The sequence below is a fragment of the Meles meles genome, chromosome 8 (genome assembly GCF_922984935.1).
Source record: "Meles meles chromosome 8, mMelMel3.1 paternal haplotype, whole genome shotgun sequence".
Lineage (NCBI taxonomy): Eukaryota > Metazoa > Chordata > Mammalia > Carnivora > Mustelidae > Meles > Meles meles.
Genome location: NC_060073.1, coordinates 64,602,655 through 64,620,997, shown reverse-complemented (window position 1 = coordinate 64,620,997; position 18,343 = coordinate 64,602,655). Strand labels below are relative to the sequence as shown.

The following is an 18,343-nucleotide window of genomic DNA, read 5'->3' as shown; positions in this document are numbered from 1 at the left end:
AAGAAGAAGGATTTGTCAATCAGTAATTAGTGACTGGCCAGAAACTGACTACAGAGCTGGAGCTGTGATGCTCTGTGAAATTTGATGTTTCAGAAGTCCCTTCAACTGGTTGGTAAACATCCCTTCCAGAACTTGGTGCCAGAAATTATTTGGGAATTCAAATAGTTCTGTACTTCCAGAGTTCTTTTACTAGTGTTTGCTAGCAGAGAGTTGGATTTAATAAGGGTTGGAATTTTCCAGGTAATGTAACAGAGGGAAGGAGAGAAAGAGACAAGGAATTTGAAAGTATATGCAAAGGAGTATTTATAATGATGGACCATGGAGTCTAAGCCAGGTAAGGGGGAAAGTAAGGACACAAGGGAGTAATGGACAGTGAAAAAAGACTAGGGTCGATGGATAGAGGTCCCACTGGAGTTAGGGAGTTGTTGAAATCAGTGTACCAGAGAGAGTGAGCCAGAAAGTGAGCGAGTAGATGTCAGAAAATAGGTTCCCTGAAATTGAAATTTTAGGAAGGGTGTGGTTATTTCTAATGATGAGGTCTGGGCCCAGTATGATCATTGAGCCAGGTGGTGGTGAACAGAAGACATACGGAACAGAAGACATACCTTTCTAGAAGATTACTGAGCAAGAGAATGCTGTAATGAGAAATCATACCTACCTTCAAGAGCCTGCTCAACTGTTACCACCTATTTAAAGCCTCCACTTTCTCAGCTTTTTTTTTTTAACTTTCTCAGCTTTTCAAACAAGTTATTCCTTTTTCATGTTTCCATTATACCTTTTCATAATGGACTACAGTCAGTTGTTAAATAATTGTGAGGATAAGAACCGTGTATTCTTTGCCCTTGGGATTCCCAACCCTGACACAAATCATGGTAGACTTGAACCGAATGTTTTTCAGTTGAGTTTGGGAGATAATAATCAAGTGAAAGTAGAGATTTTGAGATATAAAAGAGGAAGCTGATACAACAGTAAACTTGGTTAGTGTAAGAATAGATACGTGTTGAATATATTTAATAACAGAACTCAAGTTCTGACTTATCCATGAAGCCTTCCCTGCTAATTTCAGCTAGTACTGTTCTTGCCTTTCCTGGCTTTTAATTCATTAACTATACTATTTTTAATCAGGTTTTGATTGAAATAATTTTATCATTTTCTTACATGCCAGTTTTTGACTGAACAGCTTTATAACCCATCTCAAAAAGACTGTAAGATTCTTATTAGCAGAGCCAAGGGTTTCTAGGGCAGTGAAGGCTGCATTCTGAAGGATCCAGGTAACTGGATGAGTAATGCCCTTCTCTAAGGGATGTCACAAGCAAAGAGAGGAAGAGTGCTCATTATTTCTGTTCAGTTCAATGGACACTGGCCTGTATATAAGAGCTCATCTGTCCTTGGTGAATTAGACGAAGTTTGGGAGAACCAGGAAAAAAAACGCCTATTGGGTATAGCAGTTTGTTAGTGTGAAATTAAAATCAACAAGGGTTTGTTTCTCTGAATAGAAACTATGGAGATCTCATTAGTGTTCTAAATCCACATTACGTGAAGAAGTGTTACCTGGCTCTAAAAATAATCTTCATTGGAGCAGCTAGGGTGCAGAGCCCACTATGTGGCTGCATGCATTTCTTCTCTGCAAATGCATTGTGTTAGTATCATTCCCTGGGACTTTGACGTGATCCTATTGTGTAGAATTCTTTTTTTAGTATTGATACTTATTACCATGGGAGTATAGTTTTGTATAGACGCATATGAAAACTTCTAGCAGAACAGAGATCTAGTTTGTCCGGCATTGACTTTCTGTGTAATTACTTTCTCAGTGAGTTGTATGTAGCATGACTCTCCTCATGGATTTTCCTTGTCTACTTCAGTTCACAGGTTTTATTTCATCAGTATGATTACTTCCAAGACTACAATTTTTGGTTACACCTTTTTACAGTTTTTACCTTTAGAAAGTTTTGTGTCTACCACAGATACCAGTGCAATAAGCTCCATAGAGAGGTAGTTAACATGTCTGTGACATAGCTAGCCTCTGCTATTACCATGAAATCATAATTTTAGTATTGTCTGTGCTAGTAATGTTTTCATAATAATTTTATTTTTAGCAAATCTCATTTTGCATGCGTTTTTGTTTTTCACTTAAAGGAAAGAACGTTTGGTGTATGTGGGTATCAGTATTGAAAACATCATTCCTCCACAAGTAAGTTCCTGGTTTGTACTATTTTTGAAGAAGAGACTGGCATAATTGTTCTAAAATTTAACCCACTTTATGTAATGTGAATTGTTTTAAATACATAGTATACCTGTTTTATTAAAAGTGGAAAGTAGGGGCACCTGGGTGGCTCAGTGGGTTAAAGTCTCTGCGTTCAGCTCAGGTCATGATCCCAGGGTCCTAGGATCAAGCCCCGCATTGGGCTCTCTGCTCGGCAGGGATCCTGCTTCCTCCTCTCTCTCTGCCTGCTTCTCTGTCTCCTTGTGATCTCTCTTTGTCAAATAAAAAAATAAAATCTTAAAAAAAAAAAAAGGTGGAAATGTAGGACCTTAAGGAAATCACCTGTATTTTCCCTCATGATTAAAATTAAATACATGCTGGACTGCTTATCGGGCTCAGTTGGAAGAGCTTGCAGCTCTTGATCTCAGGGTTGTAGGTTTGAGCCCCACATTGGGTGTAGAGTCTACTAAAGAAAATAATAATAATAGTAAAATTAAATTACGTATATGCTGATAGCCTTAAAATGTACTATCACATTCAAATCAGATTTATATAGTTCACCCCATGGGGTTTATGTTCTAGGGTGGTTTTATTTTTTAACCCTGTATTATATTGGGTAATTAGTTTTTAGTTTCTTCATGTGTTGCTTATGTGAAGTGACAAAAGAGTAGTTTAGGGAGATTGGGTTTTAATTCTGTGCTTTGGGTATTTGTTAAAAATCTCAGTATCTGTTCTTAACAGTTGGTTTCTTTGAAGGAATATTGTTTTACATTTATTAGTTTAATTTCTAACTAACAATATCTCAAGAGTGAAAGTACATGTAACATAGTTTTCATTTGAAATAAAGAAATGTTCCTAGTTTTGTACAGACTTTCATTCAGGCTTAATTAAAATCACATGCTTAACTAACCAAGACAGGTTACTTCATCACCATGCTTCTTTCTTTTTCTAAATCCATTATTTCATTGATTTAGAATATCTTCTGAATATCTTCTATGTGTTCAATTTAGTTATTTGTTAAAAAAATCTATCAGTGGAGAAACTTCATCATGATTTTTTTAAAAGAGTTAGTTATAAACTCACAGAAACATAAGAATTTTAATACAGAAGGGCTTCATCCTTTGATCACCAGTACTCTTTTGAATCTGTCTACTTAGCATTGCCATGTTCATTCTGTTTTGTTGGGGGGTGGGTGGGATCACCTCACTTTTTCAGAACTTTAACATGTGCTGCCTAGACAGACATTATAAAACTATTCATTCCAAGAATCTTTTTTTTGTCCTAATAACCTATATGTTTGTTATCATATTTTTAAACGAGGAGCCAGATTTTTCTGAAGATCATGAAGAAAAGAAAAAAGATTCAAAAAAATCCAAAGCAAACTTACTTGAAAGGAGATCAACAAGAACACGCAAATGTATAAGTTACAGGTATGAAATATGTGGAAATGGTAAAAGTGTAAAAATGTCTTTTTTAATTATCCAGAATGATCTAAAAGTACATGCTTTTCCCTTTATAATTCTCTTTAGTTGCTTGTATATATTTGTTACTTGCTGTCTGTAGAATCCTGCCACTTCAGAGCAGCCAGCATGGTCTTTTCAGAGCGTGAATTTGCTCCCGTCATCCTCTTCTGCTTAATATACTCTGTCAGATTTCTTTAGCTCTTGGGATAAGGATCGATGCCTTTAACAAGGACCCTACAGGCACCGTAGAGTCTGCTTCATACTTAGCTTTTTAGCTCCGTGTCATCCACATTTTCCCTCACTCTGTCATTATCAGCCACAGTCGTCTTTCAGCTCCTTTGCATGTGCTGTTTACTCTACCTAGGATTTCCCTCCTGCTTTCTGCTTGTTACCCTTCTCTTGACCAAATCTATTATATGCCTTCATGGCAACCAATTCTTCTTTTAGAAAGTACTTGTCATGGTTGTAATGGTTGTGATTTTAGTTACTGAATTAGTATTTCTCTCCCTGACTGGACTATTAGCATGAGGGTAAGGAGCACGTCTGTTTTACACATTCTTTCGCCCTTTGCAGCTTAGCAGAGTACCAGGAGATAGTAAGTGCTCCACAAATGTCTATTGAAAGAATCAGTAATACAGTTTGGTTTGGTTTTCCATCTCCTTCTGACCCCCCCCCCCCCCGGCTTGTGCTCTCTCTCTCAAACGCAAAATTTTTTTTTTTAATTAAAAGAAATAATTGCAACACATGATAAAACATTAAAATCTTTAATACCTAAAAAGCTCTCACAAATCAGTAAGAAAAGATGTGTGGTGGCTGATAAAATGAGCAAAGGTTTCAAATCAGTGCTTGTAAAAGAAAAAGCAAAAATGACCAATAAACATGAAACTAATTTTTGACCTTACTCAGTAATCACATTAAAATTAAAAGAACAAGAAAATAATTTTGCTTTTCAAAATTAGAACAAAATTGATGATAAAATTCATCAACTTCATGGTTATATTATAAATTACTACAACCCTTGAAGAACAGTTTTTATACTCTTTAAAGCCAACAGTTTTATTGGTAGCAAAAATACTAAGAACAGACGTATAGTCCAACAGATCTCTTGGTGAAACCTTGGGCATCAAGAGTTATGATAAGATAGAGAGTTATGTAGAGTTACAATAAAATACTGAGGAAGGGTAGCATTTAGATGAAATGTAAAAGAAGCAATGAAGAGTTATGCTCAAGGCAAATTTATCAGATCTAGACCCCATAGGGACATGGGTTCCTGTTTCCTTGAAAGCATAGAATTTGAAGTCGATGTATGTGGTATCATATCCAATCTCTTATTCAGAGCTCTGCATCTGGGATATAAATCAAGGCTACTTATTTGTGTTAAAAATAACAAATCCTCCAGGCAAGCGTGGAATGTTCTATTCTTACTGATACAATTTTGTAAGTCCAAAGGTTCTGATGGTCTCTGACATAGAAAACCAAGTTTTTCAGTGAGTGAAAAGGTAGAAGTCATTCAAAGGAAGAGGCTGTTTTGCCACTTTATACTGAAACATATCATTGGGAGAAAATGCTGTTTTCTATTAACTGTATCTGGCTTTATCTGTATCTGTTATTCTAGCCTGATGAGTGGATGCACAGATTTTTACTTTCTCAGAATTTGTTTAAGAAAAGCTAAGCTACAGCTGCAGGGTTGTTTTTCATAGCTGTGTTTGTAATTGTGAAAAAATTGGAAGTAAACTTTAAACTAAATTATGATATATCTATTAATATTAGATACTATATAGCCATTAAGTATTATGTTGTAGAAGAATTCTCAACCTGAAACTTCTGGCTTCTCTGAAATTAGAGATAAAATTTTATGTTCGTGTGGATTTTTTTTTTCCTGGAGAGGAAATCCATAGCTATAATGAGGTTCTTATGAAAAGACAAAATATTTGGCTGTTAAACTCTGATGTTAATCCATTGTCTGCCTTTAATCCAGCACTGTCCAGTATGATTTACTATGGTTATGGAAAGGTGCTCTTTCTTTGCTCTCTAGCCTGGTAATTGTGGCCATACATAGCTGTGGAGCACTTAAAATCCACCTTGTAAGAAACAGAATTTTTTGTTTTAATTAATTTAAATATAGGTAGCCACACGTGACTAATGACCATATTTTGCTTAGTTTTAGACAAGCCACTTTATCCTTTTGGTCACCTAAAGTCTAGAGAGTTTTGTATATGAAGAAATCTTGAGGATCGTCTAGACTTGTCTTGTTTAAGTTGGGGGCAACAGCCTTTGTGAGAAAAAGTACTTTTACCTAGTTCTAAAATTCTGACCATCTGTGTATGGGTTTTGGCAATAATAGTAATATCATTTCTGATGACAGTAATCATGTAGTTCTCACACTTAGTATTACTTTTGGAACACTAATTCAACTTACTTCACTGTGTGATTTGTGTAGTTAGAGGTTGGCAAACTGTGGCCCGTGGAGCAGGTCCTGGCTCACTGCCAGTTTATATAGCCATAGCCCGTGACCTAGGGATGGTTTTTATATGTATAAATGATTGAAAAAAGAACCAAGAGAAGAAAATCTTAGGACGGTTACATGAAATTCAAGTTCCAGTGTCCACGGATAAAGTCCACTTGCGTTCTCCACGGCAGCACAGCAACGGGGGCTGTGTGGCTGCGGCAGACTGTGGAGTCTACAGAGCTTAGAAGAGTTCCTGTCGGGCCCTGTACAAAATAGTTGCTGATGCCTGGATAGATGATCTTCGAAAATGAGTTAGATCCCGATTTACAAAAGAAACTGAGGTTCACAGGAGTGAAGTGATGTAGTCCGAGTCACACAGTCCCGAAGTGGCAGAGAGCATTTTTATATTCAGGCCTTTTTCATTTCAGAGGCAACTCCTCCTAACCCATGTACCAGGCCAGGCTGTGATGTGATTGTTGTATATATTTTAGATTTGATGAATTTGATGAAGCAATCGATGAAGCTATAGAAGATGATATCAAAGAAGCTGATGGAGGAGGTATGTGTTTATTATTCCCTCTTTTTCGTATGAGTTGGCCAATAAGTTAACTTAAAATGCCCTGATTAGGGGCACCTGGCTGGCTCAGTCAGTAGAGCATGTGACTCTTGATCTCTCAGGGTCGTGATTTCGAGCCCCACGTTGGGCATAGAGATTACTTTTCAAATAAAGACAGAAAACAACACTGATTAGAGCAGCAAGTGTATATATATTTTTATTCTCTACTGATGTTAAATGTCTGGGATTCAAAGTAATTTGTGGACATAGTGTCAATGGGTAGACTCAGATCTTACTAATTATTTTTAAGCAGTTTTATGACCTGATATAAAATGTAAATGTTCCTTGATAGATTAAAAAATTTACTTCTGCTTCCAAATAGAAAAATCCACTTAAGGGGCACCTGGGTGGCTCAGTGGGTTGAAGCCTTTGCTTTCAGCTCGGGTCATGATCTCAGGGTCCTGGAATCAAGCCCCATGTCGGGTTCTCCGCTCAGCAAGGAGCCTGCTTCCCCCCACCCTCTCTGCCTGCCTCTCTGCCTACTTGTGATCTCTGCCTATCAAATAAATAAATAAAATCTTTAAAAAAAAAAAACCCCGCTTAAACTTTCTTGTTATTTATGTTTAGATCACTACAGATACAGAATCTTAAAAATTACGGATAATCTGAATTTGAATGATTGCTTTAGATCAACCTTTTAAAAATCAGTTTATTAATTCCATAGTCTTTAACAGGTGACATAAAAACAGAAGGATTTGAAGGTAATTTAAGGAGAATGACATAGAAAATCACCAGCGCTCTAGTATGGAGCATTGTGGTTTCCATTCGTACTTAGAAACCTCTGAGGAGGATTAGTAGTAAGTAGGCTGTTTGAAGAACTCACCAGCTTTTCCAGGGCTCTTCACCTTATTGACAGCTTTGCTGCGGGATTCTCACCTTTTCTGTCCTGCACACACAGTTAAAACGGATTGGTCTCTTTCTAAAGCCATGTCCAAAAGACAATTTTGAAGAAGAGATTCTTGAGTGATTGCTAATAGGTATGAGGTTTCCTTTGAGCTTGGTGAAAATGTTCTGGAATTTGTTAGTGATGATAGTTGCATAACTTTGTGACTACTGAAAACCTCTGAACTATACACTTTAAAAGGGTGAATGTTATATATATAGTATGTAAATTATATCAGATTTTTTAAAAAGTTTTTTACGTGAACTTCCACTTAGTAGACTAAACATGTGCAAAAATTCTCTTGATGAGAGCTCTGTCAGCTGAAGTTATGAGAAAACCACTTATTTCTAGGAAAAAAAGAAATGAGCCTAAACATGAACAAGGACAGCTCTAGATATTAAAGAGAAGCTTTTAATAAACATACTGTCATCTCTCTTCCTCCCTTTATTCCCCTTATCGCACCTCCCCCTCTCCTCCCACCCTGAACTCAGGAGCTGGCCGAGGAAAAGATATCTCCACCATCACAGGTCACCGTGGGAAAGACATCTCTACTATTTTGGATGAAGAAAGAAAAGAAAATAAACGACCCCAGAGGGCAGCTGCTGCACGCCGGAAGAAACGCCGGCGCCTAAATGATCTGGACAGTGACAGCAACCTGGATGAAGAAGAGAGTGAGGATGAATTCAAGATCAGCGATGGGTGCGTGGTTTGCCAGCAGATCCCATTCCCTGATACAGGCTTAAATGGGGCTCGCAGAGAAGCTCAGCCAGGTTGTGACTGGGCGTTGGACCTTCGCGCACATGGATGATCTCTTTATTTTCGGGCTATTTAAAACAGATTCAAGACTATTGATCTTGGTTCTTTTTAGATCAATATGTTTAATATTCAAAATCGTGTTTACATTTTATTAACTGGAATTGAGCATTCATTTGCTGTGCATCTCCATGCCACCTTCCACCAACATGTCCTTGAGAGGTTCCTAGTCAAATGTGAGAATTAGACAAAGTACAGGTGATTAGGTGCTATTCTGTGGTGACCCACAGAGGTTTGGGTTGGGGCAGGTTATCCAGTGTGGAAGATTGGGAAAGATTTTCCTGCAGACCAAGTGTTGAAACAATACTGCAGAGTTTCTTCTCTCAGATTGTTAGTAAGAGAAACAAACATGAAAACCACAAAAAAATCATTCTGTGTGATTGCTACTAAAATGTAGGTAAAGTTAACCCTAACTTAGGTTAGGGTATAAAGGAAGAGTTTGATAAATTTAGAGAGTTCAAGGAAAGCCTTAGAGTGGAAATAAAGCTTGATCTGAAATTTGAGGAAAGAAAAATTGGGCAAATCAGTGAGTTTGAGGTTTTACAGTGGGATGAGAAAGAGGGTACCCTAAGAGCAGTCACGTGTTGAAGACAGCAAGGCATAAGACATCATGGAATATTTAGGAAGCTCCTGGTATGTCAGGGTGGCAAGAATATGAGGAAGAAGTAGAGGGTGCCCAGCTGGAGATGTGGTTAAAAGATAAAAAGGAACCAGATGATGGAGCGATTTGTTTGTCATGCACAAGAGTTTGCACTCTTACCCTGAAGATGATGAAAGCCCATGGATGGGTTTTTAAGCATCAGGCTAATTAGGTTTATGTTTCAGAAAAATTCATCTTGACATTCATTTGGACGCTATCTGGAGGGGAAATGAGTATAGAGACTAGAGGGACTAACTGGGCAATTGCTATAGTGGTTTAGGTGGGAGATGAGTGTCTGACAGAGAAGAGGGATCAGGTTGGGGATAGTATCTTTAAGAGGGTGACTCAGAGGGTACCTGGGTGGCTCAGTTGGTTAAGTGACTGCCTTTGGCTCGGGTCATGATCCTGGAGTCCTGGGATCTAGTCCCGCATCGGGCTCCCTACTCAGCAGTAAGTCTTCTCCCACTGACCTCTCTCCTCTCATGCTCTCTCCCTCTCTCATTCTCTCTCTCTCTCAAATAAATAAATCAAATCTTAAAAAAAAAGGGGGGGGGGTGACTCAGAGATGAGCTAATAATTGATTAGATGGGAGAAATTAGGAAAAGTACCAGGTTTCTGGTCTGAGTTACTGGATAGGTAATAGTTCTAAATATAAGGCTTGGAAACAGAAGAGAGGAATAGGTTAGGAAATAATGAGTTCTCTTTGGAACATGTTAAATTTAAGGCATGTGGGGGACATCCCAAAACGCCAAAGAAATTTATGTACAAAAATCAGCATCAGTTCATCTTCTTAACTTTTCCAAAGAGAAAAATAGATGGCAAGACCTTTCGCCATTTTATTAACAGACAAATTGATAGAATTATCCAGATGTTTTACATTAACCATTACTGAATGATTCATTGGACTTGTTAGAATTTGAACTCAGAATCATAATTCATCTGGTTTCTCTTGGACAGATCTCAAGATGAGTTTGTTGTTTCTGATGAAAACCCAGATGAAAGTGAAGAAGACCCACCATCTAATGATGACAGCGATACTGACTTCTGTAGCCGGAGACTGAGGCGACATCCCTCCCGGCCAATGAGACAAAGCAGGCGTTTGCGAAGAAAGACCCCAAAGAAAAAGTACTCTGATGATGATGAAGAGGAGGAGTCTGAGGAGAACAGTAGAGACTCTGGTAAAAATAATTTGTACCCTTATCACAACAACTCAATTCTTAGAACTTCTGGAGTTAAGAGTTCTTTTTTTTTTCCCCTAAAGATTTTATTTATTTATTTGACAGAGAAGGGGGGATCATAAGTAGGCAGAGAGGCAGGCAGCGAGGGAGGAGGCAGGCTCCCTGCCGAGCAGAGATCCCGATGTGGGGCTTGATCCCAGGACCCTGAGACCATGACCTAAGGTAAAGGCAGAGGCTTAACCTACTGAGCCACCCAGGGGCCTCTGGAGTTAAGAGTTCTGAAGATAGGGACACCTGGGTGGCTCAGTGGGTTAAGCCTCTGCCTTTGGCTCAGGTCATGATCTCAGGGTCCTAAGGATCAAGCCCCACATCGGGATCTCTGCTCGGTGAGGAGCCTGCTTCCCCATCTCTCTGCCGCCTCTCTGCCTACCTGAGATCTCTCTCTCTCTGTCAAATAAATAAATAAAATCTTAAAAAGAAAAAGTTCTTAAGATAAAATTCCATTCATTTGTAATACAACCTTTCTGATAAAACTTTGAATTCTCATGACTCACTAATAACTAAGTTTTTCACAGAAAGCACAGAAAGCATATCTAAGAAAATAAATACAGGGGCATGTGAGTGGCTTAGTTGGTTAAGCTCGCACCTTTGGCTTGGGTCGTGATCCCAGGGTCCTGGGATCGAGCCCTACATCGGGCTGCCTGCTCAGCGATGAGCCTGCTTCTCCCTCTCCTCCTTGCTCATGTTCTCTCTTGCTCTCTCTCTCTCAAATAAATAAATTTTTAAAAATAAATAAATAGGGACGGCTGAGTGGGTCAGTTGGTTCAGCATCTCTCTTCGGCTCAGGTCATGATCTCAGGGTCCTGGGCTCAAGTCCCACCTCAGACTCCTTGTTTAGCAGGGAGCCTGCTTTTGCCTCTGCCTATGTTCTCCCTGCTTGTGCTGGCTGTCTTGCTCTCTCTCTCTCTGACAAATAAATAAAATCTTTTATAAATAAATAAATATGGATAGGTGTGTTAACTGCATACCAAATTCATTTAGGATTGTAATGAATTCTTTTGGTGCAAAATTTCCTTGCCTAGACTTTATCTTTTGTTGTTGATGGTGTTGTTGTTAAAGATTTTTTCATATATTTATTTGACAGACAGACATCACAAGTAGGCAGAGAGAGGAGGAAGCAGGCTCCCTGCCGAGTGTAGAGCCTGATGCGGGACTCGATCCCAGGACCCTGGGATCATGACCTGAGCCAAAGGCAGAGGCTTTAACCCACTGAGCCACCCAGGCATCCCTAGAGTTTATTTTCATAGAATTTCTTTGAACTCATTCTCAATAAGCTGAGAACATTTTTCTCAGATACCTAGCAGTTGGAAAGAGAAGGTTCACCAGTTATTTCTAACACTTAGATCACTATCAGTGAGTGATTCATTCGTTTTTATAAATTAGTAGTAGTTGATGTTCTTATATTTTATGTTTATCCCTATTAATTGAATAAATAGTGACAGGCCTAGCACCTAAAAGAACAGATAGGATTGGCAGAACAACAGCTGTCCTCTCACTGAGGAAATGTCACAGCCAGGAAGGAGTATTACATCCTTCACCTGGCTGGGCTTCTGGATTTTTTTGTTTCATATATCGTATAACCATAGTAGAATTATCAAAATCAGATATTTTAAAACATTGAGGGGCGCCTGGGTGGCTCAGTCAGTTAAGTTATCTGCCTTTGGCTCAGGACAGTTTTTCAGGGTCTGGGACCGAGTCCCACATCAGGCTCCTTGCTCGGCCGGGGAGTCTGCTTCTCCCTCTCCCTCTGCCCCTTCCTTTCCCCTTGCTTTGTGTGCGCTTTCTCTCTCTTTCTCTTTCTCTCAAACAAATAAATAAAATCTTTAAAAATAATTAAATAAAACATTGATATATTACTTTATCGGATTAACAGTATACATTCAGATTTCATCAGGTATCCCAAAATTGTCCTATCAATTTTTTTCTAGTCCAGGATCTAATCCAGGAGTACACATTGCATTTATTTGTGTCTCTAGTCTCCTTTAATCTAAAATATTCCTCAAACTTTGTCTTTATTGATCCTGACATTTTTGAAGAATACACACTAGTTAATTTGTAAAATGTCCCTCAGTCAGGGTTTTTTTTTTGTTTACTATGATTAGATTCAGATAATATATTTTTCAGCAGGAATATCACAGAACTAATATATATGTTCTAATATATGTTCTCCAGGTCTCCGATGTTTTTCCCTTCAGAATTAACAGTAATTTGTAGGAGGGCATTTTGAAACTGTATATATACCATTTCTTTTCAGATGTTTCATCCATAGTTTTAGCATTCATTAATGATTTCCTGGCTCTATCATCCCTTTTATATTTATTATTTGGTGTTCTTTAAGAAAGTGCTTTCCCTTCTCCCCTATATATTTCTTTATATCAGTATATACTTGTGGATTCTTAGTTTAGTCTGTGGATATAATATGTTATCACCACTATGTAGGCTCAGTTTTTCCCAGATTTAGCCAGTAGGGACTCCTTCAGACTGTTGGTAAGCCATTTTGAAATGTTTGAAATTCATTCAAAGCTGGATGTGATAATTCAGTGGAATTTGTTAGCACCCCTGAAAAACTGCTCTAACACAAGGTCATAGTCTCTGGTTTACTTTGCAGAGATGGTAAGGATAGTGCTATGTAACAACACTTTGAGAGCTGAGGTAGCCCTGTGTGCTGTAGTTAGCAGATTTGATTTCCGTGGGGAAGCCAGAACTGTAACTCCAACTCTATACTTTAAACAGGTTTCTCAGTTTTCTCGGATTAGAGATTTTAATCTGTGCAGTACATTGTGAAGTTATAACTGTACCAGACATCTGTACACATGGGAACAATAGATTATTTTGAGGCAGAATAGTAACCAAATAGTCATCAAGAAGAGCAGCCATGTAGCTGGCTGGGTAGCTTTAGGTTGAATGAGCTAAAGATAGTGTAAAACATCTACTCTCAAACACTGGCTGCTAATAAGAAACATTAGTGAGCTTTGGGATTAAAGACCCCTATGCATTTACTTATACTACTAAGAGGAAAATAAGAGACTTATAGTGAGTGGTGCCTGGCTGGCTCACTCAGTAGGGTATGTGACTGTTGGTCTTGGGCTTGTGAGTTTGAGCCCTACGTTGTGTGTGGAGCCTACTTAAAAGAGAATCGCTTCTCGGCCTTTGGCTAAGATCAAGTGTTTAAAAAAAAAAAGAGGGGCGCCTGGGTGGCTTGGTGGATTAAGCCTCTGCCTTCGGCTTGGGTCATGATCTCAGGGTCCTGGGATCGAGCCCCGCGTCGGGCTCTCTGCTCCGTGGGGAGCCTGCTTCCTCCTCTCTCTCTGCCTACTTGTGATCTCTCTCTCTGTCAAATAAATAAATAAAATCTTTAAAAAAAAAAATGAGGGATACTTACAACCATTATTATTAACTTAAAAATTGTTATTACTGGGGCGCCTGGGTGGCTCAGTGGGTTAAAGCCTCTGCCTTCGGCTCGGGTTCTGGGATCAAGCCCCGCATCGGGATGTCTCCTCGGCAGGGAGCCTGCTTCCTCCTCTCTCTCTGCCTGCCTCTCTGCCTACTTGTGATCTCTCTCTGTCAAATAAATAAATAATATATTTTTTTAAAAAAAGAAGACATTTTAAAAAATTGTTATTATTGAATCCTACTTACTATGAGCTTTAAATTTTTATAACCTAGGCTAATTACATTTCTCGTTAATAGACTTGCATTTTGTTATTTCTTTTTCCTTGAACAGAAAGTGATTTTAGCGATGATTTTAGTGATGATTTTGTAGAAACTCGGCGGAGGCGGTCAAGGAGGAACCAGAAAAGACAAATTAACTACAAAGAAGATTCCGAAAGTGATGGTTCCCAGAAGAGTTTACGACGTGGGAAAGAAATCAGACGAGTTCACAAGCGTAGGCTTTCCAGCTCAGAGAGTGAAGGTAAGGAGTAGATCTCCAGTTTATAGAAGTTTGGACAAGGCATTAATAGAAGCTATAAACTCAGGATTGTGGTTCTGTACCATTTCAAATAAATTCAGTAATAAGCAGTGATATCTTTGAGACAAAATCCATTATTTTTTGCCTGATCCCTTTTACAGTTAAAATAAATGATACTTGATAAGATACTAATTTTTAATGTCTCCATTGTAATAATTCTTCATTGAAATAGACAAGTCTTGGAAAATTAAGATCTGAGCAAGAATTCTTCTGCTCCCTTATTATTCATGGCCCTCATTTTGAGATAACCTATGCCCCGGATAATGAAAGAGTTGCAAATACAGGGACCTGCTGTCTCTTTCCAACTTGACAGTGTGCTTCAGTTGTTTTATTTCTTAATAGTTTTAGCTGTGAGCTTCAGTTGTTTTATTTCTTAATAGTTTTAGCTGTGCTCCATGCCAGGAGTATAGGAAGGCTCTAAAATGTGAATTCGTGATATCCATTTAGTCTTGTGGTTATTCCATTTCTCTTAAATGATTCTAACCTTTACATAATTCTCCATTATTTATTATCTGTCTTGAAGATTTCAAAGATCCTTATCAGTTAAGTTTAAGCCCAAGCCAGGAAAGAAAGGGAAGAAATAGTTGAACATGGGAGACTAAAGAAAGGAGATGAACATCTGATTGTGTGTATTTATCTTCATGTGTCATTAAAGATAAACAAATTCAGTAATTCAACTATTAAAAACAAATACTTATTGCACTGGTCACTATTCTAGGCACTGTGACTGGAACAGTGAACAGAACAGCCAAAAATCTATAACTCCCATATGTAACCCTTATTTTAATTAGGGGGAGAGATAATAAGCAAGATAAATAAGTAGAACGGATGCTGTAGTAGGTGGGGATAAATGCTGTGGGGAAGAATAAAGGAGAAAGAGGAACTGGGTTGGGAAGAGTGGCTGGGATCTCACATAGGGCACCACAGGAATGCCTCACTAAGAAGACTGCATTCGAGTAATGTTGGTGTGTGTCATGCATTTATCTGAAACAAGAGTGATACAGGCAGCTGGAGCAACTAACATGAAGGCCTGGAGGCAGCTTTGTGTCTGGCATGTTCAGGAATGGAGAGAAAGGAGGCCAGGGTGGTTGAAGGAGAATGACTGAAGGGAAGAATTGCATGAGATGATACAGAGATCAGCAGGGGTCCCAACACCAAGACAGCCACCTGTTTGTGTAAATACTTTGTAAATCAAGTTTTATTGGACCAGCCATGCTCATTGTTTCTTACATATTGCCTGTGGCTTCTTTTGCATGAAGTTGAGTAGTTGTAATGGAGACTGGAGGGCCTGCCCTTTTACAAAATACCAAACTGATGAACTGTGCCATCCGGTTGAACTTTCTGTGGTGATGGAAATATGCTCTGTCTGTGCTGTTGAGGATAGTAGCCACTAGCCTCATGTGGCTGTTGAGTACCTGCAGTTTGACTGGTATGACTGAGGAGCTGAATTTTTCATTTGTACTTAATTTTAAGTCATTTAAATTTACAATAGCTACACGTGATTAGTGACTACCATATGGGATAGCACGGTAGGCCGTCCTATAGTATAAACTTTGGAGTTTATTCTGTGAGAAGAGAAATAATTGGAGGAGTTTGAGCAGAGCAGTGATATGATCTGACTTAAATTTTAATTTGCTGTGGTAGCTGTGTTATGAATAAATTTAAGGGGAGAAGGGCAGAATCTAGGAGACCTATTGGGAACCCACTGAAACAGGCCCAGTAAGAAGTGATGGTGGGTAAGACCACCGTGGTGACCACCATGAAAGGCAGTCAGCTGATGGCTGTATTTTGAAGGTAGACAAAGAGGATTTACTGTTTGGTTAGATGGGAGAAAGAAAACAATCAAAATATGACTAAGTGATTAGAACACTGGAGTTGCCAGTAACTCAGACCAGGGAGACCAGAGCGGTGCAGGTTTGAGGCAGAAGTGTAGGACCTTGGTTCGGGACATACCAGGTTTGAAATGCCTGTTTAGAAATCCCAGCATAGTTGTTGGGTTGGCGGGTTGTTGATACATGAGTCTGGAATTTAGGGGTGGCCCAGAACAAGGTCATCAGCATATAGATGCCAAGCCATGAGATTAGGTGAGACCACCCAGATGTAAATACAGACAACAAGAAGACATTGAAAGACTGCCAAGGAAGGACATTTAATAATACGGGTTAGGGGTTAGCGCACTGTTTCAGATGCCCAGAGTTGGGTGCTCAGTTTAATCTTTCCTTATCAGTCTGTATACATGATTCCGTAATTGGAGGGATAGCGGATAGGAGTTTCTCAGTTTGTGACCACCCTATCTTCATCTAATTTAAGGATCATCCTGCTTGTTTTCTAAGAAATGGGATTTTGCTCTTTCCTAAAATCTTAGTTAAAAAACAAACTATGGATCATTCTGTGGATTGTTAACAGGCCTGAGAGGATAGAGAAATCAGGCCAGTTATTGGAGGGAAATAGGATACATGGGCAAGTCCACAAGCAGGATACGGGGTGAATGTGGGGAGGAAAAGGAAAATTACTTGTAAATCTATTATGGTTAACTGTGTCGATGGCTTAAATGTGCTGTTTATTCTAGAGAGCTATATGTCCAAGAACTCTGAAGATGATGAGCTAGCTAAAGAATCAAAGCGGTCAGTTCGCAAGCGAGGTCGAAGCACAGATGAGTATTCAGAAGCAGATGAGGAAGAAGAAGGCAAACCATCTCGAAAACGGCTACACCGGATTGAGACAGACGAGGAGGAGAGTTGTGACAATGCTCATGGAGATGCAGATCAGCCTGCCCATGACAGCCAGCCCAGGGTCCTGCCTGCGGAACAGGAGAGCACCAAGAAGCCCTATCGGATAGACAGCGATGAGGAAGAGGACTTTGAAAATGTAGGCAAGGTGGGGAGCCCTTTGGACTATAGCTTAGTGGACTTGCCTTCCACCAATGGACAGAGTCCTGGCAAAGCCATTGAGAACTTGATTGGCAAGCCAGCTGAGAAGCCTCAGACCCCCAAGGACAACAGCACAGCCAGTGCGAGCCTGGCCCCCAATGGGACAAATGGTGGGCAGGAGGCAGGGGCACCAGAAGAAGAGGAAGATGAGCTTTTAAGAGTGACTGACCTTGTTGATTATGTCTGTAACAGTGAACAGTTATAAGACTTTTTTTCCATTTTTGTGCTAATTTATTCCACGGTAGCTCTCACACCAGCGGGCCAGTTATTAAAAGCTGTTTTATTTTTCCTAGAAAACTCCACTACAGAATGACTTTTTAGAAGAAAAATTTCAACAAACCTTGAAGTCTTTCTGTGAAGTGACCAGTTTTGAACTTTGAAGATAAATAATTGCTGTAAATTCCTTTTGATTTTCTTTTTCCAAGTTCATGGTCCTTGGTAATTTCATTCATGGAAAACAATCTTATTATAATAACAACAAAGATTTGTATATTTTTGACTTTATATTTCCTGAGCTCTCCTGACTTTGTGAAAAAGGGTGGATAAGAATGCATTCCGAATCTGTGAGGGCCCAAAACAGAATTAGGGGTGGGAGAAAGCACTTGTGCTTTAGCTTTTTCATATTAAATATGTATTCTATTTAAACATTCATGGCATAGATGATGATGAACAGACTGTCTAAAAGTTCCAGTCTGTATTGTTGCAGTTTGAGAACTGTAGATAATATCATACATAAGTCATTCAGTAACAGCATTCATGATATCAACTTGTTTACTATTGGAGATAACCACACTTAATAAAGAAGAGATGGAGAAAGCACCATCATTAAAAACTCTAACCTGAGTTTCTGTTATAGCGGAGTTTCTTGTTTAAAAAAATCATCTGAAAAACATTTGTACAGTAAAATGTATAATGAAGCTTTGACAACCAGATTGTGCTAGCAGCAAAATTTTTTTAAGCAGCTTTATGCAGTGGTGATGAGGTGGCCTCGAATATCCTATCAGTGGAGAGTTATTAGTGAAATAAGCACGGTCTTTCCTTAGGCCGAGGTGGACTGTAAACTTTGCAGCAAGTATAACTACTCTTGTCTTCTGGCCACTTACTATTTAAATATCTGAAATATCCCATTTGGAAAGAA

General features: G+C 39.0%; 1 protein-coding gene across 2 annotated transcripts in view; it reads left to right on the top strand.

Annotated features, from left to right (window-relative positions):
• The window catches only part of RSF1 (remodeling and spacing factor 1), a 159,369-nt gene extending 141,232 nt beyond the window's left edge, over positions 1-18,137 (top strand). For both annotated transcript variants that reach the window (XM_046017677.1, XM_046017676.1), the window contains exons 10-16: positions 2,137-2,191; positions 3,524-3,633; positions 6,607-6,674; positions 8,106-8,313; positions 10,025-10,245; positions 14,030-14,218; positions 16,845-18,137. In XM_046017677.1, the coding sequence (XP_045873633.1) occupies positions 2,137-2,191; positions 3,524-3,633; positions 6,607-6,674; positions 8,106-8,313; positions 10,025-10,245; positions 14,030-14,218; positions 16,845-17,410 (1,417 nt within the window). In that variant the 3' untranslated portion in view covers positions 17,411-18,137. The remainder of the gene's footprint in view (positions 1-2,136; positions 2,192-3,523; positions 3,634-6,606; positions 6,675-8,105; positions 8,314-10,024; positions 10,246-14,029; positions 14,219-16,844) is intronic.
• The last annotated feature ends 206 nt before the right edge of the window (positions 18,138-18,343 follow it).